At 43.2% G+C, this 23,705-nt stretch overlaps 1 protein-coding gene across 1 annotated transcript in view; it reads left to right on the top strand.

Moving 5' to 3' along the window:
* Nucleotides 1–23,705, top strand: part of ERBB4 (erb-b2 receptor tyrosine kinase 4) — a 719,874-nt gene that overhangs the window by 657,651 nt on the left and 38,518 nt on the right. The window contains exons 21-25 of the mRNA XM_084807761.1: nt 2,711–2,866; nt 6,547–6,622; nt 9,949–10,095; nt 17,960–18,057; nt 21,674–21,844. Of these exons, the coding sequence (XP_084663887.1) occupies nt 2,711–2,866; nt 6,547–6,622; nt 9,949–10,095; nt 17,960–18,057; nt 21,674–21,844 (648 nt within the window). The remainder of the gene's footprint in view (nt 1–2,710; nt 2,867–6,546; nt 6,623–9,948; nt 10,096–17,959; nt 18,058–21,673; nt 21,845–23,705) is intronic.

Raw genomic sequence — 23,705 nt, 5'->3', positions numbered from 1 at the left:
TTAACAGCCAGCGGCATTGATTTGCAATTGGCTGGAGAGAATGTGCTTGCTTCGGACAGTTAAAGCCCATTTGAAAAATAATGTTGTGTATTCTACGCCCAAAGAATTTTTGTGGCTGTGCTTCAAACCCTCTTCACTGTCAATTGTTGCAAAATCTATTGCAATAAAAGCAAAACAGGAGCAGTTTATGCAGAGTGTCCTATATACACTTTTCAAGAACTTTCATGTCAATTTCACGCACACACACACACACACACACACACCCCGCAAAAAAAACCCTCCTTGTTAAAATCAAGTGGTTTTATGGTCACTGGGATTTTCCCATTCTCATGCTCATGCATCTATGTTTTCTATTAGAATAAATCTTGAGTTATTTTATTGCATTGGTACTTTTAATTTTTAACAGCTTTGTGAAATGGGAATGCTTTGGTCCTTATATTATAAAATATGCACTGAGGCACATATGCTAAAATAACATGCTCAAGGTCACAGTGGTGATGTGTGTGGCCGAGTCCTGGGGCATTTTGCACATTTATCCTTCAATTAAGCTGACAGCCCAGGTAAAACAACAACAAGATGTGTCCAGAGCCTCTCATGGTAAATAGTTAAGGATTCCCACTAAATTCACCTGCTGCCATGTTATGATCACTTTGCCATCTGGCTATCCTAAGATGGTTTCAGATCAGTTTCTGCCATTAGAGATCTCATGACTACACAATGAGGAGGCCTGAGTGAGCATCTTTCCAGCTCTTATTTCAGTGAGCTGCTGCTGTGATGGGGACTGTTTATCTCAGAAGGTGATATAAAAAGTTGTTTACATAAAGAACACTCCAATTTGCCTTGTGTGTTTTAAGTATTAAACAGTTACCAAACTCTGGGAGCAAGTTTATCAAGAGATCAATACATTAATGAATCAGAATAGTATCCCTGACTCCAGAATGTTACTGGGCCAATTTATTAATGAGCAGAAGGAACCTTTTGCATAAAGACCAATTTACATTTATTATTCTGGCTGCCTGTGTGGTATTTGTGAACTAGGGGGGAAAAATCACAAGGTGAGATCCAGCACTGTACATACAGATGCCCTCTCCCATCTCACCTTCTGCGTGCAGCAGCCTTGTTACCCCTCAAATCACCTCTGTCCTGGAAGATCCCCCAGAATCTTCTGGAGGAGATTTTGAGGGCACAGAGGGGGCTGCAGGGAAGAGGAGAAATCACCCTCCTCCCCATTTCACTGATAGAAGCAGTTTTGCCATCAGGAAGAGTTAATTGGATACCATCCAGAACCACTCCATATACAGCCATGGCATCAATGAGTTGGGAACTTGCTCTGTCAGAAAAACAAACCCAAAGCTGTGGCCAAACCAGATCCTTTTTATTCATCATGGTATCCCTTCCTTTCCTATGTTTACGGAGATGCCCCTCCCATGCATCCACCTCTTGTCTGCAAGTAATGTTGGAATGAAGTCATTAATATGAAGATTTGTTCAATTCTCTATGCTGGGCTGGGCTAATGAAAACGTTCTCGATAACTCTGCAGTTATTGTCCTATTTTTGTAGAACATTTCACCTACACACACACACACACACACACATCTACTGAAAAATCCTTTAATAATAAAAAGTATATATCTGTAAAAACATTGAGCAATGATTTCCTATTCAGTCACAACTGAAAAGATTAACTGCTAAAAGAAGCAGTGTTGGATTTCTGGCAAGGAATTCAGGGTCACACACAAACACAGTCACACACAAAATTCACAATAAAACACCAAGTTTGCAAACCTGTGCATGTTTAGACAGAAAAAATCCTACAACTCCCTGTGTTTCCCAGCCAGCCAGCCAGCTGCAGGAGATTTTTCTGACTGGGGAATGCTGGGAGTTGTAGGACTTTTTTCTATCTAAACCTGCATAGGATTGCGCCCTAGGCTAATGAAAAACAAGGTTGAAGGCAGGTAGTCTTGTGACAAGCTACTGAACTAGGACATTAGAAATTCAATAAATTATTTTGTCTTTAGGCAATTAACTTAGTACCACAGAATCTCAGCTAACTGACTGATATAAAATTGATACAATGGTATTTATGGCTTTTTAAAATAACTCTTATCTGTTTTGATGGCACTCTTTGTAGGATAACGATGGCCTACTTTTGTGGCCTTGTTCATGCATTACAATTCAGCTGAAACTATTCCACGGTATAAAAATTGAGTGAGTCAGGAGGGATTAGTAGTTGGGGGGAAAAGGAAAGGGAGTATGACCATCTGAAGACCTCTGGAGGGCCATGTTGGGACGCCAAGCCTAAGATTCACCACCCCAGATTGATGGGGATTGTTCTTGATAAAATGCTAAATGGATAAATGCTTCATGCACATATATGTTATTACAGAAACTGCTTCAAACAATGACCAAGTGAACATGCACTGTTTTGTCCGAAATGGCCCATGGTGTCCTTCATGCAAAACTGGAAGGAGGGCAAAGGGGCCATGTATAGTTTCCTATGAGGAGTTTTTAGCTATATGTACAATAGCTCTAACAGCTCACTTTGACAATGAAGCCGAAAATTTTAAAAGGATGGTGGTCATTTGGCAGTAGCAGGAATACCATTGATAATTACTTGGAATGCTTCATAAGGTATGTATCATGCAGATATGTTGCATAAGCCTAATTATACTGAAAAATTGTTGTTTTTTGTAATGTTTTTGCTTCTTAGGGTATGATGTACCTGGAAGAGAGGCGATTGGTTCACCGAGACTTGGCAGCCCGAAATGTTTTGGTGAAATCACCAAATCATGTGAAAATCACAGACTTTGGCCTGGCTAGGCTGCTGGAAGGTGATGAGAAAGAGTACAGTGCTGATGGTGGTAAGGTGGGTGTTATAAGTTGATAAACTAGATTTGAAAGAGCCTCAGTCCTCCATCTGTTTTTATTCATTATATTATGTATAACAGAATATAATCATAAGTGATTAAAAAGAGGTTTATGTAACTAAGCCTTTTTAAGTTTTTAAGCTAGATCTTCTTGTTTACCTAGTGTTCTCATGAAGCAAGGTTCTGTTTTCATAGCATCTCCCACCAAGTCAGTCATAACACAATGCACCGTCCTCGGTGCTCATGTCCATCCATCTCTATTTCTGTCTGCAGGGTTTAATTTGTGCCAGGTCTCACTAAGACCCAATCTGAGAGCCTGTTTTTTTAAACACCAGTTTGTTTGTTTGTTTGTTTTCATTTCTATACTGCCCAATAGCCACAGCTGTCTGGGTGGCTCACAAAAACTGAAACCACGGAGTGCAGCATAAAACAATATAAAATATGAAAGCTTAAAACCACAGTATAACAGTGCAACCAGAATAAAACCTAGCAGTATGCAGAGATTTAAAATACAGACTTAAAAGACCAGAGCTAAAAGATTAGGAAGTTAAAATGCTAAAATACTGGGAGAATAAAAAGGTCTTCACCTGGTGCCGGAAGGAGAACAACATATGCACCAGGCAAACCTCTCTAGGGAGCTCATTCCACAGCTGGGGTGCCACATTTGTTGTGTTGAATATGTGAAATAATAATAATAATAATAATAATAATAATAATAATAATAATAGAGAGTTTTTTGGTTCAAGGGCATGTCTCATTGATTTAGGCTCCAGCACCACACTTTTGAGAGATAAATGTTTTGTGCCTGCTTTCAGGATGTAACTCCAACTCTAAATAACAATGGGGAAGAAGGGGAATGCCTCTTCTTGCAGACAAGAAAGGTTGATCTGCTCTACCTTTCACTATGGATATCTAATAAAACCAGGAGGACACACTCTTAGACAAGCTAGTTGTTGGATGTGGAAGCACTTGCACAAACAAATGAGAAGTTTAAATTGTTATGGAATGAGCATTCAGATGTACATCCCACTGAATGCATGGAATACCTAGAACCCTAAGTCCTAGATGGTAACCACTTTGCAGGCTCATTCCTAATCCTTCCTATGCACATTCTGATGCACACATCCAATGTATGGTCGTGGTTCCTTAAAACAAAGATCTCTTCCATAGAGTTTCCACAGCTATCCTAGGCCAGGGGCAGAAAAGCAACAAACTCCATGAAAACTAAAGGATGGGTTTCACACATCACTATTCTGGTGCATTACCAGTGCCATCACTGAATTCAAGACTGTGGGCTTTGAAGATTATTTTTGCTCTGCACATGTCTCTGCTGGTTTCCTGCAGGCAAAGAAGAAAAATATGCAACATGCACAGTTATAGACAATATTGTTAGTTTGTACATATGTTTCCCAAAACTTTGCACACCACCTCACAGTAAAAGCATCCATTCATTCCAGGATTCCTCATGGCAGAGCCCCAACACAGAGAGATAGAAGATTAAGGCTGCAATCTTATGCATGTTTAGATGGAAAAAGCCCTACAACTCCATGCTTGGCTGGGGAATGCTGGAGGTTTGTAGGGCTTTTTCTGTCTAAACATGCATAGGATTGGGGCCCAAAGCATTTAATAAATAGAGCTGTATATAATTATTACTGATAAAATAAACCATTAATGTTTATTCATTGCTTACTAACATTCATATAGTAGTTCCAATATCAATTTAGCATTGTTTAGACTTACATATGCTGGAAAGGTAGTTGAAACATGGAGACGCTCCTTAGAGTTGCAGAATATAGGGAAGTTCCATGCCATCACTCAAGGGAACCCTCAGCTCATGCTAACTCTGGCATATAGCAAGTCCCAAATATGGTGAGCAGGAAAACTCTGACCATGAGCTGAGGGAATCATCCATAGAGTCCTCCCTCCAAAACCTGTTTGAGTGCAGTTCCATGCCACTGAACACTAAAAATGCTTCCAACCTTCTTGTCAGAATTTCTCCCTGGATTTTGGAGTTCTGAATTGTCTGGACTCATTTCCAAAATGGAACTGATGCATTAGAAATCCTCCATTCTTGGGTTGTTTGTTTGTTTTTGTTTATTGTTTATTTAAATTCTGACTTTTATGCGGAGCACGTGCACGTTGCAGTTTCCTGTGGCTTCCAGTTCTTTCTCTTCCCTTGTGTCTCTCCTCATTCCCCTCCACATATACGCACACACATTATGAATATATGCATATGCACATTGATAAATACTGCACAAAAAGCAAGTACTGTGCATATAGTTATACCAAGATTTTTGTCTGCGTGGTGTTTCACCAATACAGAGGAACGTACATGCACATCAGTAAAACACCTAGTACAATAGAGGAAATACACTTGTTCCCTACTGAACATCCTCAACCCCAAGGCAGCTGAGAAAATGTGGTTGCATAAACAGGCTTCTGCATGCGCACATTTTAATTTTATTTATTTCTTTATTTATTAAATTTATTAATTGCCCATCTTGCTGGTCACCCAGCCACTCTGGGCGATGTACAGAATATATAACAAAACAGTTTAAAACAATAAAATTCCACAGTAAAAACATCATTTTTCTAAAAAATACCCTAACCCACCCAAATGCCTGCCTGAACAACCACGTTTTTCATGTGCAGCGGAAGCTCATTAAAGAGGGCAATTAACTGGGGAATTTGTTTAATTGTGTTAATATCACTCGTTGGATCAGGAACCTCAGACATAAATCAGATGGGCATCCAAAAAGGTGCATCCAAGTATGTGGTGTGGCTTCAGGTTTTTGAGGGCCCTTAGGCAAGAAACTCTCCCCAGGCCCCCTCCGTCAGTGAGTTCTACCTTCTCACCACCGTTGTCCCCAGCTGCTGCTGCTCGCCCTCCTCTTTCTCGTCATCGCTACCACTTGTTACTTGTCAGGCAGAGAACCAGTGAGCAAGTAGGCAGCAGCATCTGCTGCTCCTCCTTCTCACCGCCACCGTTGTCTGGGCCAGAGCGAGGGGCAGGTGAACAAGCAGATTGCGATGATGGAGGAGGAGCAACTCTAGGGGGCTGATCACTGGGCTCCTGCTGCAGCATGGGTCCTCAACAGGAGCTATGGAGGATATCTATCCACACTGCAATCTCTTCGGTTGAATTTTCCTTTGAATGCACATTCCCACTGCAACACAACTAATCAATCATATAACTGCTTTAAAAGTGTATCTGTAGCTGGATTGGGATTATTATTTCTAGCTGTAGTTCTGATAACCGAAGAGAGCTTCGGCTATTGGGTGGTATAGAAATGAATAAATACATACATACATACATACCCCAGGAAATCTGAACATTTTTTGCCAGTCAGGGGATTCTGCCTGACCCTATGCCCACAGATTAGGTGTCCAAATACAGCAAGACATCCTTTTTCATGTGGGGGTTCAAAGGAGGACATGGAATTAAAATTGGGGCTGGTGTTTGCAGTGTATAAAAGAATATTTCAAACGAGCTAGCTAGCTCTAGCATCTGGTATCCAGCCTTAGATTAGTCTAATCTTGCAGGTAAGCAAATCGAAACGTTGCTTCTGAAAGGTGAATCTGTAAACCTAGATATTTGCCTGGATTTTGGAGACCTTTAGTCGAATAATGTAATTTTCTTTTCTAATTGGTTTTACTTTCTCTCTTTCTTCCACACTAGATGCCAATTAAGTGGATGGCTCTTGAGTGTATACATTACCGAAAGTTCACACATCAAACCGATGTTTGGAGCTATGGTAAAACAAAACCCATGTGTTTATATTCAATAAGTAATAATTTTGTATTTACTTGCCAAACGGTTTCATTGTGTTACTAACATTTATCTTCCTTTCTTTAATAAAAGTATTAAGAAAGAGAGAGTTCACAGTGGCTGGACGCATGCGCTTCACATAGGGGGCTGCATGTTTGAATCCTGCCCTCTCCTATTAAACATTTCTTGTAGGAGAACAGAGAATGACCTCTGCCTGGGACCTTGGAGAACTGTCTTCAAGACCTACGGCAAATCAGGATTGATGGTCCTACTCTAGTTTGACTTTTACAAACCAGATCTTAGCCTTTGCTTTGTTTCCACACCATCTCCCCAGTTGTTTTTAAAAATGTAAATCTGAATAGAGTTGCTAGGTTCTGTTTCTGTGCAGAAACAGCAGTTTCTGTGCTGCATTCTGAAATTTATTATGTCACCTTGCAGCCCTTCTAGCTTGCTTGCTGTCAACACCACTTTGGCAGCAATTTGGCTGATTGTTGGGACAGAAAAAAGTTATTTTCTGGTTAGCTAAAGATACATAGAGATCATGGCTGTCGACTGCAATGCACAACACTGGTTTGAACAGCTATGTAGAAAAGCCGTGATCTTTAAAAATTGACTTATGGGAATTTTGTATCATACTCAGATAAAAAGAAATTTAGTACAACACAGAACAAATATAGGAAAAGTCGTGGGCTAAATTGAATACTGGGGAGACTGACTAACATGGGATCAGTTTGAATTTCACAAGCAACCTTAACATTTGTGAGAAAGGTCAGATGCATGGGGAATCTTTTAAATCCATAACTGGGGAATTTGTTTAATTGTGTTAATTAGAATATCAGCCTAAGTTCATTGTCATCTGTCTGGCCCTTTGCCTCCAGAGCAGCTATTCCTACTGTTACTGGCATGATTACATGTACCTTTGTAGGTAATTTGAGAGCATGAAGGCTATAGCAATTAGAATACACTAGTTATCACTTGGTATTGCAAAATGGTTTTATGATATCGTCAGCTTTGTGGTGCTAGCTGAAATGGCAAAATGGTTTTGCAGAGCTAGGTGAAAGCTCATTAGATATTTGTATGTGTGGATACAGATATGCTGTTCGGTTTTACAAACTGTCTACCAAAACTTTCACTTGAGCTAAGAAAAACTAGGCACTGGAGTTTAAATTGTTGATATACACAGACATCCTCTGCACCTTGTGTGGTATATTGCTCTAGTTAGCCAAAGAGATGTGCATGTGCTCAGCAGGGGTGGATTAATGCTCAGGTGAAAAGCCCCAGCCAACCAGAGATTTTGATGTGATACAGAAACTCTCAGATTTGCACCTTAAAATTCAGTTTAAGTCATAGCGGGCCTCCCTATATCAAGACAGCAAATTTTCAAGACTCGCAAGCTGTAAGTAAGAATATCACAATAACGTAGCTGGGGCTGACTGGGTCTGTCCCTCAGGATAGTTGCAGCATTCACACACATACAACAGCCATGCGGGATTGCACCACAGGAAAGCAGATCCCATATGGCAGTAGATGTGTGTGAAGGGGACCTATGCAGGTTGAGTAAGGGATGTAGCACAAGTATCAGATGTGCAGGTGTGTGTACCTGCAAGCTAGAACCCAAGGTACTACAGGCAACACTATTCCTGTCATGCTTTTATGTTCCTTTGTTAAAAAGCAGGGGACCCAGCAGACCTATTGTTTGAAAGAACAAACATGCAGTGTGAGGGATAGTGTGTCTTGCGCAGTGCCCCCTCCTTCCATGATACCCTTATGACTCTCCATTCCTGACTGCTTCAGCTGGTTGCCCGAGGCCTTAGAAGAAGGGAATAGGGTTTGGTATCCCAAGTTTTCCTCCTCCTCCTCCTCCTCCTCCTCCTCTTCCTTCTCCTCCTCTCTATACTTCCTCTGGCTCTGACAGGACTTCAGAAGACCTTTCATCCTCTCCTCCGGACTCTTTTAAACAGATTTCCAAGCAATACCCATTTCCTGTTCCACCATCTCCACTTCCTACTCACAGCATGGACCCTGTTCCTGTATCTCAGGGCCTTGGTAACCAGTCATGCACAGATAAACTGTGGGAAGGCATAGTTATTACTTACAGTAGGGAGAGGTAAATAATGGAGAAAGAGACTGTATGTATTCGTATGTGTGCTATTGATATATGTATTGCCCGCCTCTCTTCAGGCTAGAAGTGACAGCCTGCAAGATATCATTACTGTGTTGAAGGCATATTTTAAATGACCTTTAAAATAAAAGAATTAAAAAGTCGAAACAAAGGAAGCTGCTGAGACAACAGAGCATTTCTGATATTAGAGTTAGTCTTTGGGGATACATTCAGTTACTCTTGGTGAGGTGTGTGTTATTTATCTTCCTTCATAGGTGAAAGAGAAAAAAGTAATCTTGAGTACATTTGAAAATACTGTCCTAGTTACAAAAACGGCACTATCATAATTCAGATCCATCAGGGGTGTGTGTGTGTGTGTGTGTGTGTGTGTGACTGACTTGAAATGTAGAAACAATATAGCTTTACTTGGTTTTTTGGAGAAATTGATGCTGTAAGTTAGAGAAAATGTTGTGCTATTTTTGAAAATAAGTTTAGATCAGCTATTTGTGTCGTCCCCCCCCCCACCCCCATGAATAGATCAAAAGTAGGAGTTATTCTTTTTTGTTGGCATTCAGTCATTTTCCCACCATTTATTCACACTCTCCATCTAGGTCACGGGTTCTCACATGATGACAGGCTCAAATAATATTGTGGGGAGACTTGCAGAGGTTTGCAATGGCAAAATATGAGGATCCCATTTTTAAACCTTGTTATGCATTTTGGGAACACATTTTTATATTTTGCTTTTTAATATGGACCCCTAAACCACGGGTGGGGAACTTCTGAAGGTCTGGGAGCCATTTTCACCCCCTGGAACCCTTGTATGGCCACAGTCTGTAGGGCACTGTGAAATCCATGGGGTGCCCCCCCACACACACACAAATCATAAAAAATGCCCACATTCCCAGTTTACCACTGAAATTCTGCAGCAAATCACTCCATAACACTGCAGAGCACTACAATGGTTACATTTAGGGCAGTAATACTTGAGTGGCGGTACACATGAAGCTCCATGTGTGTATTGAATTTTTTTCATTTTCTCTCTTAAGCCTCATGGAGTAACTCTGGTGTGCATGTTCTTAAAAATGAGAACTGCATATGAACTCGTACAAATTTCCACTATAATCTTATATTGGCTTAGTGAATGATTCTGTGTGTATGTGTGCTAGGAATGCATTCATTAAAATGTCACCTTCATTCTTTTGCTTTAGGTGTCACCATTTGGGAGCTGATGACTTTTGGTGGAAAGCCCTATGACGGAATCCCAACGAGAGAAATTCCTGACTTGTTAGAGAAAGGGGAACGTTTGCCGCAGCCTCCTATCTGCACCATTGATGTTTACATGGTGATGGTGAAATGTGAGTCGTTCCGTTTGGTTGTAGCTCTGTGGATGAGTTGAATTGAAGTGGTGATCCAGTGTATCATGCATACATTGTCACAAGTCCTTTGTAATCCTGCTTGCAGCATCGTATTCAGAAGGCTACATAAATTATATCTGGATATTATATGCTAGTGTCTTGCAATTGTGAAGAATATGAGTCTGACTGAGGCTTGTGTTAGCTTAGATTCTTATTGCCAGCAGATATCAGACATTGTTGCTGTGAAGTCAAAATTGTAGAACACAAACTGCTGTCATTTCCATGGCAATTGATTCGTTAGATGATAACATTTCACATAATTATGGTACCCAGGTAGTCACATATTAAAGGTTATAAAGGGGCAAAAGTTGACTCCAAATGACATAATGAAGAAGAAGGAGCATCCAAGATGTTTTATTAAAAAGGATTTCAGTTAATATACTAAACCAGCTGAGCTTTTGGGAGTAGCTGTTCCTATGCAGAGTCAGTAGTACAGAGACATCGATATTTTAGCTGCTAAGTGTGCATCTTTAAGGGGAGCCAGGAACAGTCAGGCAAGGATCCAGAAGCAAATTATTTTTATTTGTACTATTTGCATCTGGATTCTCACCCAGCATCTTTCACCCCAAATGTGCACATGCTAGCAAATGTGACCCTGAAGCTCAAGCTTCTAATTTAAAAAGAATTAAGAAAGTCTCTGTGGTGTTTCTGATTTAATTTAAATGAGATTAACAAACAGCCATTTCCTCCACGTGGGGTTTGCTGCTCATGTGTACAGATGAAAACATTAAACTAAGAATACGAAAAAGCTAATCCAGCTAACTGTTCAAGTTGACAGGCTGCTGCAGCATACAAGAGTTCTACCAATTCATGTCACAAAAGATGATGTTACGCTAGCATCATGGCAAGGGCACAGCACTATTGCAAGCAGACTCTCAGACTGAGCTTGCCTTGTACGCAGGGGTTCCTTCAGAGCAGGGACAGGGGTTCCTTCCTTCTCAAGCCACATATCTCATGAAGTATTGAATGGCGGAAGAAGATGGTAACTTTGGCACGTGAAGCAAAACAAAGCAAACCAGCAACCAAGCCCATTCCCTCCCAAATACCCACAGCTGTTCCATATGCATGTTTTCCCACTTGGAGTCTATCTGTCCAGGCAGGGAAGCGATTGATAAGGAGGGAGAGGTGACCTCCCTTCTACTTCCCCTCCCTCCCCAAAGCCTCTAAATGATGTATATTATCATCATCATCATCATGCTGAATCCTAGGGCTTTGCACCGCCTCGTTACAAAGCCTGAATAACAAGGCAAAGTGGGCTGATTCGGAGCAAAATCCTCATGATACGAGGCAGGTCAGAGCAATACCGGGGTGAATTCCCCCCACACACAAAGCGCCTCCTCCACCCCATATATTCAGAGCTCTGCTTAATGCCTGAGCAGTCCAGATGGACTGTCTCCAAAATGTATCAACTTCTGAACGCTCACCGAAGGGGCATGAGGAGGAGGAGGGAGGGAGGGGGAAGGCGAGCAGACGCGGGAAGGCAGGGGGAGGCAGGGAGGCGAGCGCAGGAGGAGGAGGGAGTGTGCTTTGGCGAATAGGAACTCTCAGCCAGAACCCACGCCAGCGCCAGCTGTGTCTTTGGGAGAGACGGCTGGTGTGGGTAGATGATGGTGCGTGTGTGCGCGTGCGCACATTCCTAGGAGTTGTTCCTTCAATTTATTTGATTTTGATCGCCATTAGGCTTTTCTCAAAATTTAAATTAAAAGGAAACAGCTTGGTTGTACTGGGAGTGTTCCCTTCCCTTGCTCCTTGATAGCCCATCCCCTTTGGGTGTCTTTTGCAGCACCTCTTCCAGCCGCCTTCTCCTATTTCTTTCTACCTCCAACTCGTTTGTTATTTGTAGGGATGTTAGAGAATTCTGCCACAGACTCCAATGAGGCTGGATTCTTTAGAATCTGCCCCCCCCCCGGAGTCCATGGTGGAACAGAGCAATCCCCCCCCGACACCCCGCGAAATTTCCCGGGGACGGACCCTACCTTTTGTCGGCTGTCCTGTCCATCCACTGCTCTGGTCTGCGGCCGCCATTTCCCTCCCTACTTTAGCCGTGATAGGCTACATAGGTATTTACGTAGCCTATCACGGCAAAGAGCAGTGATGCAAATAGCGTCTGCTGCGTCATTTGCGTCCCTGCGTTAGCCATGATAGGCTACGTATATATTTACGTAGCCTATCACGAAAAGAGCAGGGACACAAATGGCGTAGTGGGTGCCATTTGCGTCCCTCCTCTTTGCTGTGATAGGCTACGTAAATATACACATAGCCTATCATGGCTAATGCAGGGATGCAAATGACGCAGCAGACGCTATTTGCATCCCTGCCATTTGTGGCTGCAGCCCAGCAGTGGACGGAAGTCCAGCTGTGGGCAGCCCTGGCTGGTGGCTTCATGGACTTGCTGCAGAGCGGAGCTGGCCGGGGAAGATTCCAGGGGGAGGGACGGATTGCCTCCCCCCCCCCAGCAGATGGCTCCACCGGAACAGGGTGAGTAATCCGTACACCCCTAGTTATTTGTATTTGATTAGATTCATCTCTCCTTTCCATGGCGTAGCGGCCACCATTTGCGTCCCTGCCTTTTGCCGTGATAGGCTACGTAGATACTTACGTAGCCTATCATGGCTTGGCAGGGACGCAAATGGCGGCCGGCATAGCAGCCACCATTTGCGACCACAGCCTGGCAGAGGCCGGACGTCCGGCTGCGGCCGGCCCCGGCCAGTGGCTCCGCAGCCTTGCCACAGAGCGGAGCTGGCCAGGGAGGATTCCGGGGGGAGGGACGGATAGCCTCCCCCCCCACTGCGGACTGCCGGCCGGAATGGGGTAAGTATTTCGCACACCCCTAATGAGGCATCTTCAGGGTGTTGGCCGGGGCAGAGGTGGGGAGAAGTTACAGCTCCCCGCTTTGGGAGTTTTCCTGGAAAAACTCAAATTTCACCTGCGCCTAGCACACAAGCCAGTGGGCCAAACTTCCTGGGCTTTTGGGAGTGCAATGCCCCCAAGGGGGGCTGGGAGAGGCCAAGGTGTCACTTGCATGTGTGGAAACAAGGAGAAGTTACAGCTCTTTGCTTTGAGAATTTCTGTGGAAAACATCAGATTTTAACTCCACCTAGCACAAAAACAACTGGGCCAATCTGTCTGACATTTTGCAGCTGGCCTCCTCTCCAGGGGGGTGGAGAGGGGGTGGGGAGGTCCCCAGATTTCATGCCTGTATCATAACAACTAAAAAAGTTATGACCATTTGTGTTTTGCCATGCAAGCCAATGGGAAAACGCCAAAATCAGGCAATCCGGATATCCGAATCTCGCTTTGGATTCAGATCCAAGTTGGAGAGGAGGGGGTCCAAATCAGTCTGAGGCAGATAGGGGTTGCTTCTGAGGATCCAAAGTGGCAACCGAAGCAGATCGGGTGGTCCGTGCACAGCCCTAGTGAATACATTATTTTTTGACCTCCAAATGTAAAAATGGTTTTATGAATCAACTCACAGATGTCAGAAATGGACCTGATAATGTGGGAGGGGAAGTACTCACTCACAAGTAACGTTGTTGCCATATATATAATTTCACATTTTCCATAGAAGCCCAATTATTTAAGGCTTAAATAATTTAAGCAGAATTATTGCTTAATAATTCAGCAATTATTGAATTCATATATTCAATAGAATTCAATAATTCCAGCAGAATTCATATTTGGCCCAGTGATAGGTATATCACAATAGTTGGTTTGAATGTACATGGCCCTCTTGAAAGATATTTCACTCCAGTGTCAACTTTGACCAGATTAAGTTTTGAAAACTATGGATTTAATTATAATTTTTCTGAAGAGCATCACATTTTTTAAAATCACCGTTATGGGTCCTTTCCTCCTCCCTTTTGAAGCTTGACGCAGCGGCCTAGTTCTCATGTGAGGTGATAAAACCTGGGTTTGGGCTGAACGACTTTAGACTGCAGGTGGGAACTCACATGATTGAAAGCTCCTCCATACAAAACAATTCCCTACCCACAGAAAACATCTCCGACATGCTTCTTTTTATGGGGAAATAGTCATTTTGTATGCAGGTCCATTCAGTCATGTGAGCCACCTATTGCACTCTGAATTGGTATAGTCCAGGCAAAGGTTAACTACCTCAAGGAGAACTAGTCAAGAATCTCAGATCTTGCATTGGAAATAGAGAGTTTATAAACTTTAGATTTTCTGTAAGCTGCTTTGGGAATTTGTTTGAAGTGCAGGGTAAAAGAAATCCCCCAAACACATAAGTAATAGAAAAAAATACACAATGCTAATTTCACAGTACTGAAATTGGGTTTGGGAAGGTGGGGTGCCATTATTATTATTATTATTATTATTATTATTATTATTATGCATCCTTGGCTTTGTTTTTGTTTTTTGTAGGGGGGTTGCATCCCTGTGGCCCACTGCAGAACTGTCTTGCACACTTGCATGTTCTGTGGTGCACAAAAAAAATATCCCACATGAGATTTTCCCATTCATTTTAACAAAAGGGAGACACATCCATGTGTCCGTGCCATTGAAGGAAATGTATGTAGATGTGTGTTATCTGGTCAGAAGGAATAGTCAGGAGAGGTTTATTTCAGTATATCGCTCCTGCTTGTTGTACAATGTAATTGCCTGAAGTGTATCTGTAGGGATTTCGACGGGTTTACACGTCTCCCTGCATATGCCAACAAATCTGGAACACTCAACAGTGGCCACAAGACTTGAAAAGGTCAGTTTACATTCCAATTCCAAAGAAGGGCAACGCCAAAGAGTGTTCAAACTACCGCACAATTGCGCTCATTTCACATGCCAGCAAGGTGATGCTCAAAATCCTACAAGCTAGGCTTCAGCAGTATGCGAACCGAGAACTACTGGAAGTACAAGCTGGGTTTCGAAGAGGCAGAGGAACTAGAGATCAAATCGCCAACATTCGCGGCATCATGGAGAAAGCAAGAGAATTCCAGAAAAACGTCTATTTCTGCTTCATTGACTACGCTAAAGCCTTTGATTCTGTGGATCACAACAAACTCTGGCAAATTCTTAAAGTGATGGGAGTACCAGACCACCTTACCTGTCTCCTGAGAAACCTGTACGAGGGTCAAGAAGCAACAGTAAGAACCAGACATGGAACAACCGATTGGTTCAAAATTGGGAAAGGAGTATGACAAGGCTGCATATTGTCACCCTGCTTATTTAACTTATATGCAGAGTACATCATGAGAAATGCCGGGTTGGATGAATCAGAGGTCGGAATTAAGATTGCTGGGAGAATTATCAACAACCTCCGATATGCAGACGATACCACCCTAATGGCAGAAAGCGAAGAGGATCTCAAGAGCCTCTTGTTGAGGGTGAAAGAGGAGAGTGCAAAAGCTGGTTTGAAACTCAACATTAAAAAAAACTAAGATCATGGCATCTGGCCCCATCACTTCCTGGCATATAGAAGGGGAAGAAATGGAAGCAGTGACAGATTTTACTTTCTTGGGCTCCAAGATCACCGCAGACGGTGACTGTAGCCATGAAATTAAAAGACGCTTGCTCCTTGGGAGGAAAGCTATGGCCAACCTAGACAGCATAGGAAGAAGCAGAGACATCACCTTGCCGACAAAGGTCCGTCTAATCAAAGCTATGGTTTTCCCAGTAGTAATGTATGGCTGTGAAAGCTGGACTATAAGGAAGGCTGAGCGCCGAAGAATTGATGCCTTCGAACTGTGGTGCTGGAGAAGACTCTTATGAGTGCCCTGGACTGCAAGGAGGTCAAATCAGTCCATCCTAAAGGAAATCAACCCTGAGTGCTCATTGGAAGGACAGATAATGAAGCTGAAGCTCCAATATTTTGGCCACCTAATGCGAAGAGAAAACTCCCTGGAAAAGACCCTGATGCTGGGAAAGACTGAAGGCAAAAGGAGAAGGGGACGGCAGAGGATGAGATGGCTAGATAGCATCACGGATGCAATGAATATGAACTTGAGCATGCTCCGGGAGAGAGCGCAGGACAGGAAGGCCTGGCGTGCTATGGTCCATGGGGTCACGAAGAGTCGGACACGACTGAACGACTGAACAACAACAACTGCATGTCTGCTGTATGTGCAGTGAGACTCATGCCTACCTCCCTACTTCTTATAGAGAATAACATCTGACACAAGGCCCACATGTTTATATCCTGCTCATGAGATCCACCCACTCTTTTTACAGGCAACTTAGCACATATTGGCTCTGTAGTGTACATTATGGTTTACATGGGCGAGAGGCACAAGTGTCCATACACCTTTATGTGGATTTTAACTGAGATTGTGTGTGAGCCATCCCATGATCTCTGAGAATTTGGACATGATAGTCCATTGGAGACAGTTCGATGAGATGCTTCAAACTAATGTGTTGTATACTATTCTCATCCTATTTTGTACATACAACTTCATCAGTGCCAGTCAGGTGTTGCTCACAGGTCCTGGAGACTATTTAAACAGGGATGAATAGAGGTGTCAGCAGATAAGACCCATTTTATTTAGACTTCCAGCCAAACAATGACAGATTCCTCAAAAACTGCTGATACTACCTTCTCCTAGGAAAGGCATGCTCTAAGATAAACTTGTGGCTATTTCTGAGCAGAATGTACCTATTAGTAATACTTTGTGTCCTCTCCTCTGTCATGCAGCAGAGAAGTGAAAGAGAGGTAGCTGTGCCTAGTAAGCCTTCCTAAGAGACAGAAAGAAGAAGGATAAGAGGAAACCATACTTGGGAAATCAAACCTGTCTAGGTAGCAGCAATAGTCATTAACCACACTTTATATGCACAGATGTACTTTGGAGTGTAACCAACACTAACAGATACATTACATGATAGGGGTGGGGAACCAATAAAAAGTCAGGTAGTGATATATCTAAGAGATATCATATGTAACAGCCATTCCATTGTATTCTTCTGAAAAATGTAGCACCATCTCTTCTTTTTTTGAGTTTAGAGTTCTTGGAATATAATAGGAATTGTTTAAAATAGAGCATACGATGTTGTGAGGATTAGAATGAACCAGAGTTTGCACAGCAGTAACAAACCAGCCAACCATAGTGTCTTAAAGTGGAATTCAAAAGCTGCTGAGGTGGAAGGGTTTGTAGCATTGTAAACTCATCACATCCAGTCTCCTGGAATAAGCCACATTAGACCCTATGGCCAACCCTACACACTGTAGTTCACCCCAAGCAGAGAGCAGAAATGAATACAGTGTTCTGTAGAATACAATAACTCAAGCCACTAAGTCAAACCACAAATTCAGGGGAAGGTTTCATCATGTGTCAAGATGAGTTGAAGATCAAAAGGGGAAATAAGAATACAAGGAAGTTTTAGAAAAGAAAATGCACAGTTAAGGTGTACAGCATATTGTCTTGGAATTAAGTTCAGAGCAATGCATTTCCTAGTAAATATGCTAAGTATTTCAGCCTTTGGTAAGTAAGTTCAAAGCATATTAGGGGAAAAAAGATTTAGGGGGAAAAAGTGAATGCATACTAACGGAATGCAATAAAGGGTAAAAATCTTGATTGAATCATGAAGCCAATGGACTAAGTGCAAAGAACATGAAGTAATAAATTATGGTACGAGGACATGATATAGCCCAAAATTAAGTACTGTTAAGTCCCATTGATTCCAGTTTGGGTAGAAATTTGAGCATATGATCAAATCAGGGGATCTTATAAAACTGCTTAGCTTCAGCTGGACGTTCCCTTGGGTCTATACCTCCTCATATACATTTTTTTAATTAACCATTTATGAAAAAACAAGTGCTTGTCATTAACTTTTTTTTCCCTTTCCTTGCATATCGCCCCAGGTTGGATGATCGATGCTGACAGTCGGCCTAAGTTCAAGGAGCTGGCTGCTGAATTTTCTAGAATGGCTCGAGATCCTCAGAGATACCTCGTCATTCAGGTGAGCAGCTCCATAATATTGTGACTTTGTATCTGAATGGCCTTTCATAGGGCCATTTCACTGGTTATATAAGGACAAACCAGGCTGGCCACCAAGTGAACATGCACCAAGGAGCTGCAGCCTGTCCCAGTCTCTGCTGATGTACCTGTATGATACACAGGTTTTCAAACACCTGCTTGTCACATTCACATTTTAAATGTACAAAAACATTAAAAAATATGTTTTTAAAGACATATTTAAAACACACCACCTAACAACAGGTGGTGTGAAGAGGCACAAAGATTACTCTTTTGGCAGACCTGTCCCTTAGCTACCAAAGATAAATAGCAATGACTGCTACAAAAATACATATGCTTGTGTTAAGCCTCCACTTCCATCCCAATAGCAATGCATTAGTCTTCTGTTTATGTACCTAAACCACACTATAGCAGTGGAAAACACTTGTCTTGACCAATAGACTCCAGTTCCATCTTCTTCATGACAGTGATCCTGCAGCCCATTACATGCATCCTGAGCTGAAAGGAGGGCACAGCCAAAACAATCAATTTACCTTCCAATCCTTTGCACGTTTACTCAGATGTCTCTCTACATTCCATGTCTCTCTACATTCCTCACTAGGATTGCACAGTACAGTATGATCATTTGCTTGCACATGGAGAGATCATGAGATAGGGATCAACAGAGCCTTGTTTCACTGTGACAGGCATTATGGAGAATGGTAATTCTAATAAGGGTCTATGCAGGCCTACCATGTACCCATGTAGTGGTTCCTTTCCACTTGTCAAGTTATGTGATGCCTGCTAAAGTAACTTGGCAGAGCAGAATGAGGGGGATGGATGGATGCATGGCAGGTGTGATCAGATGTCCCATTGCCTGGACTGCCTGGGAATGTGCCAGGTCCCCGGGTGGCAGGGGGGGGAAAGACTATTGAGACTTTTAGGGATCTTTCCATGCTTTGGCACTGAGCCTGCATGAGAAAAGATCATGCCTTTAGTTAGTTGTCTAGTTCTTCAGCAGTTGCCCTTGTAGCTATTGAGGTTCCCTAAAGTTCCAGTTAGGGATGCTGGAGAAATTTGAGACGGAGTAAAATGAGTTTGGATTTCTAAGAATACAACTTGCGGAATCTGCTGCAGAGTGCCCCCCTCAGGCTGCGTGGAGTCTGTGGACTTTCAGATTTTCTTTTCACTTTCCCAAAATTTACAAATATAAATTCGTAGGAAAATACATAAGTTTCTGCTGAGGAAATGTTGAATGGAATGGGGGACAATACACTAAATGTTACGTACAAAGGAAAATTATGTAAATACTTATGTAAATACTTAGTAAATACTTACATAATTATTGGTGTATTTTTCTGCACAACGAAAAAATAATAATTTGCATCCATCTGTGGGCGGACAACATAACAAAAGGCACCTGACAATCCGTGAAACAGACGGAGAGGATTTTACACAGTCCGTACAACCCTAGTTCCAGTGACCCAGTTCACATGACACACCAGGACTCACCATGGATTATTTAAGCCACAGTGAGCCGTGGTGCATGCCAGGCATGATTTGAATATGCAACCCCCAATTGGGGTTGTTGAGTCATGTGAACTTGGCCATCGGGAATTATGCAAGGGTTAAACAAGTTGAGAGCTCTGCAAGGCTTGTTTAACCCTCGCATAACCCCCAATGGCCAGGTTCAGATGACATGGCAACCCCCTAATCGGGGGTTGAATATTCAAAATGGTGGCCAGCACATGCTGCAGGTCATCATGGGTTAAATAACCCATCGTGGGCTGTCATGTCATGTAAACCAGCCTGAGATATCTTATGTATATTGCAAGAGTCATTGCAAGTCATGGATTCTGAAAGTGCTCATTGGTATGTGAGGATGGCAATGGGAATGCTAGGTTGGTGGCTACAAATATTAAATCCTGATTTGCCTCACCACTGGTAAGTATCAGTAATGATTGTACCAGCCAACCTCCCTTCCCCTCATTCAACTGAAGAGCTGTGTACGGTGGGTTACTTTTTCTCCCCATGCTGTTTCTGTGATTATGTTATCACCAGGCAGGCAGAAGAACGAAGATAAAATGAAGTTTCAATAAGATGATTTATTTTGCTTTGCACCCATGCCCTTTTACACTTTCATTAGCATGTATGCTGTAAGTGATTTTTTAAAAAAAATATACTGGATTCTCCCATTAAGCTGAACAACAATAGCAAAATGAATGCTTTCCTCTCTTCCCCCAAACCAAAAGCAGCCATTAAAAAAAATCAATACCTTAATATTCAGTTTCCATGTTCAGGAGAGGCTTTATAAACACTGTGGTAATACCTCAGGTGGAAGTAAAAGCAATTGATTCTTTTTGCTCATCTGTGGGCTTTTTTGGCCACTGTTAGCACAAATTGGCTTGAATCAAGCTGCTGAATATCAGGAAGCTGGATTGTTAAAATACGTTGCTTAGACTAGCATACACTGCAGGGTTTCCCAAAGTTAATGTTTCTGTGATGTTCCCTCTGTTCTGTTCCCTCATGAGAAGGGAAGGCTGGGGACCCATTGGTGGGGCACAGCACAGTAACCAACATCAGACCTGTGTGACACACAAAAAAACAACTTCACAGCTCTTCAGGGCAGTAAAGAAAATAAAATCTACACCACTGATTTAAGAGTACATTGCTAGAGTAGCAGGTTTCCATCCCCACAAAGAACTGGTTCTTTTGTTCAAAATTCAAATCAGAACCCAGATTTCAATGGCAAGCTGGGTTTTACCAGTGAACATTATATTCTATAATTATCTCCACTTAAACAAAGAGCCATTATCTTACTAAACCACCACAACACGGCTGACATAGCACATAGTGGCTAAGGGCGCAATCCTATGCATGTTTAGATAGGAAAAAGTCCTACAACTCCCAGCATTCCCCAGCCAGCATACCTGACTGGGGAATGCTGGGAGTTGTAGGACTTTTTTGCCATCTAAACATACATAGGATTGTGCCTTAAGTGCCTGAAGTGTGGAACAGGAAGCTGCCTTACACCAGGTCAGGCTATTTGTCCATCTAGCCCAGGATTCTCTGCTGTGGCTGGCAGCAGCTCCCCAAGACCCTTCCCATAATCACCTTCTACCTGATCCTTTTAACTGGAGATGCGGGGCGTGGAAACTTGGGCCTCAGCAGACGCTCTAGCACTGAGCTGTGCTTGTCTGTGGTTCGCGTCTCACCTTTTGCAGGAACTTAGTACAAAAGCAATCAAATCTTGTCAAAAGCTGGTGGTCTGGAATGATTCCCCCACCCCAAGAATGTTTTTTAAAGGGGGCTTTGTTTTGAAGGATAACAGGTCTTACATCTCTGTCATCACATTCCCAACATCATGTGACTGAGAATAATTTCCTTCTTTATCTAGATTTAAAGAGCAATCAAGAAAATTTTCCGTTGTCTTCATGGAAAGGACAACAGATTTTCCTAGGAGGAAATGTGAAAAAAAGCATACTACACTTGTATAGTCCTTTAGGGCAACCAGAATAACCAAACACACGGTGTCTGTAGCTAGGCAGAAAGATTATTGACAAGACAAAGTGATCAAAGTTTCCATTTGTCCTCCTTCTCCATCCTTGTGCCATATCCAGGGTGATGATCGTATGAAGCTCCCAAGCCCAAATGACAGCAAGTTTTTTCAGAATCTGCTGGATGAGGGAGATCTGGAAGATATGATGGATGCTGAAGAATATCTAGTTCCTCAGGCATTTAACATTCCTCCACCCATCTATACGTCCAGGGCAAGAATGGACTCCAACAGAGTAAGAACAAACAATAGCATTTTGGCTGAATCAGAGACAAATTCACGCACGTGTATACAAAGACTGGCAAAACCAGACTACAGACTAGGCTGAAATACGATATTCCAGTCTTCCCCAACATAGTGCCCTCCGGATGTGTTGGGCTACAACTCCCATCATCCACAGCCAGCATGGCCATTGGCTGTGTTTAATAAAGCCCTCATTTCCCTAGGAAATGGAAGTGCAAGGGATACTCGGCAGCCCACACAATATGCATTCGGGCAGGCTTGTCTGCAGAATTACCTAACATAGGCAGATCCTGTACTGACATCACTGCCCCTTCAGAATGGTGTGGAGAAATATTGTCAGTCTACTTACAGACAGGCTATGTTACTATTCAGAATGTTCATCAGCAGCAGGGTGATAGTAACAGTGCAATTATATGCATGGGTTCAGTGGAGCTTACTCCCAGGGAAGTAGGCATTGGACTGCAGCTTGAGAAAGGCTGTTACGATGGGATACAAAGCCTATTTTCCAGCACCATGGAGAAATGGCCCATGCAGCCGGCTCAAGTCTGCACATAAGTTCAAATGAATGTGCAATTCAGATGAGTGTGCTGGTTCCAAGACAGGGGTGCACCCCTCATGCACCATTGTCATCCTGCCTGTTTCCAAACGCACAACATGCAGTCATGAGTTCAACTAGCTCTCCACATTCTGTCATTTATAGATATAGATATAGATATTTTAACCAGCCATAGATTTTCTGGATATAAATTGTTTCTGTGTCCCCACTCACCTGCCCTAGCAAAGTAACCTTGTGCATAAACATCTTGTGAGCACGCCGTAGCAGGGTAAGCATGCTTAAATCCTGTTGATACAACCGGGGCTTAACTGTTTATCTGGGAATTAAACAGGGGTGGAGGAGGGCCCGCTGCCATCACTCCTCCACTGCATGAGAAGCAGCCACAGGAATTCTGGCTCAACCGCTGGCTGCATTCCACATGCATTCCACTCAGACGCACAGGGGAGCGTCTGAGGAAGTGAGTCGCAAAAGTGTCTTGAGGTGGTCCCGCCAGCATGACTATAAAACACCCTTCCCCAACCGAGTGCCCTCCAGATGTTTTGGTTTACAACTCCCAGCATTTGTAACCATTGGCCATTCTGGCTGAAGCTGATGGGAGTTGAAGTCCAAAACGTCTGGAGGGCACTAGGCCAGGGGAGGCTGCTCTAGAACATGCACTGTAGCCTCCGAGGTGTGGTGGCCCTCCATTGGTACTTCTCCTGGTTGAAAAGACATTCTCTGCAGGATGCAAGAGGAGCGCTTTCAGCAGAGCAGCTTAGTGCCGTTTGGAAGGTAGGAGGAGTAAACAGCTGATCCCAAGCAACTGGATGGAGGAGGGAGAAGTGAAAGGGATTCTTTCAGGAGCCCTGTTGGGGAGGCTGGAGAGATGAGGGCGCTTGTGTCCAAAGCTCTGCCTCTTTAAACTTGCTGCCATCATTTCTGTGCTTCATTTTGATGAATGTGAATTCCTTTGAATTGCATCACTTGTATGGAGCTGAAGCTCTTTCTTCTCTACAGTGCCACATAGATTTAGGGTTGGCACAGGCACCCAATTCCATCTGGGAATCCAGCGGAACTCCCCCTGCCCGAGCCCCACTCGCCAAGCCCCTGCCCCCACTCACCCCCTGCCTGGGCTTGGCGAGCAGCCTGCACTTACCCCAGCGGCTTCGTCAAGCTCCGCGGTCGCCATTTTTTAGGGATGGGTGGATCACTTACCTTGTTCCATTCTGGGGCATCCGCTGCCGGGGGAGGTGATCTGTCCCTCCCTTCCCCCGGAATCCTCCCCGGCCGGCTCTGCCCCACGGGGAGTCCACAGAGC

This window comes from Heloderma suspectum, chromosome 1, assembly GCF_057233095.1.
Source record: "Heloderma suspectum isolate Gila_16-S chromosome 1, 16-S_ref, whole genome shotgun sequence".
In the NCBI taxonomy this organism is placed as follows: domain Eukaryota; kingdom Metazoa; phylum Chordata; class Lepidosauria; order Squamata; family Helodermatidae; genus Heloderma; species Heloderma suspectum.
The sequence above is the reverse complement of the archived record's forward strand: the minus strand, read 5'-3'. Positions and strand labels throughout refer to the sequence as shown.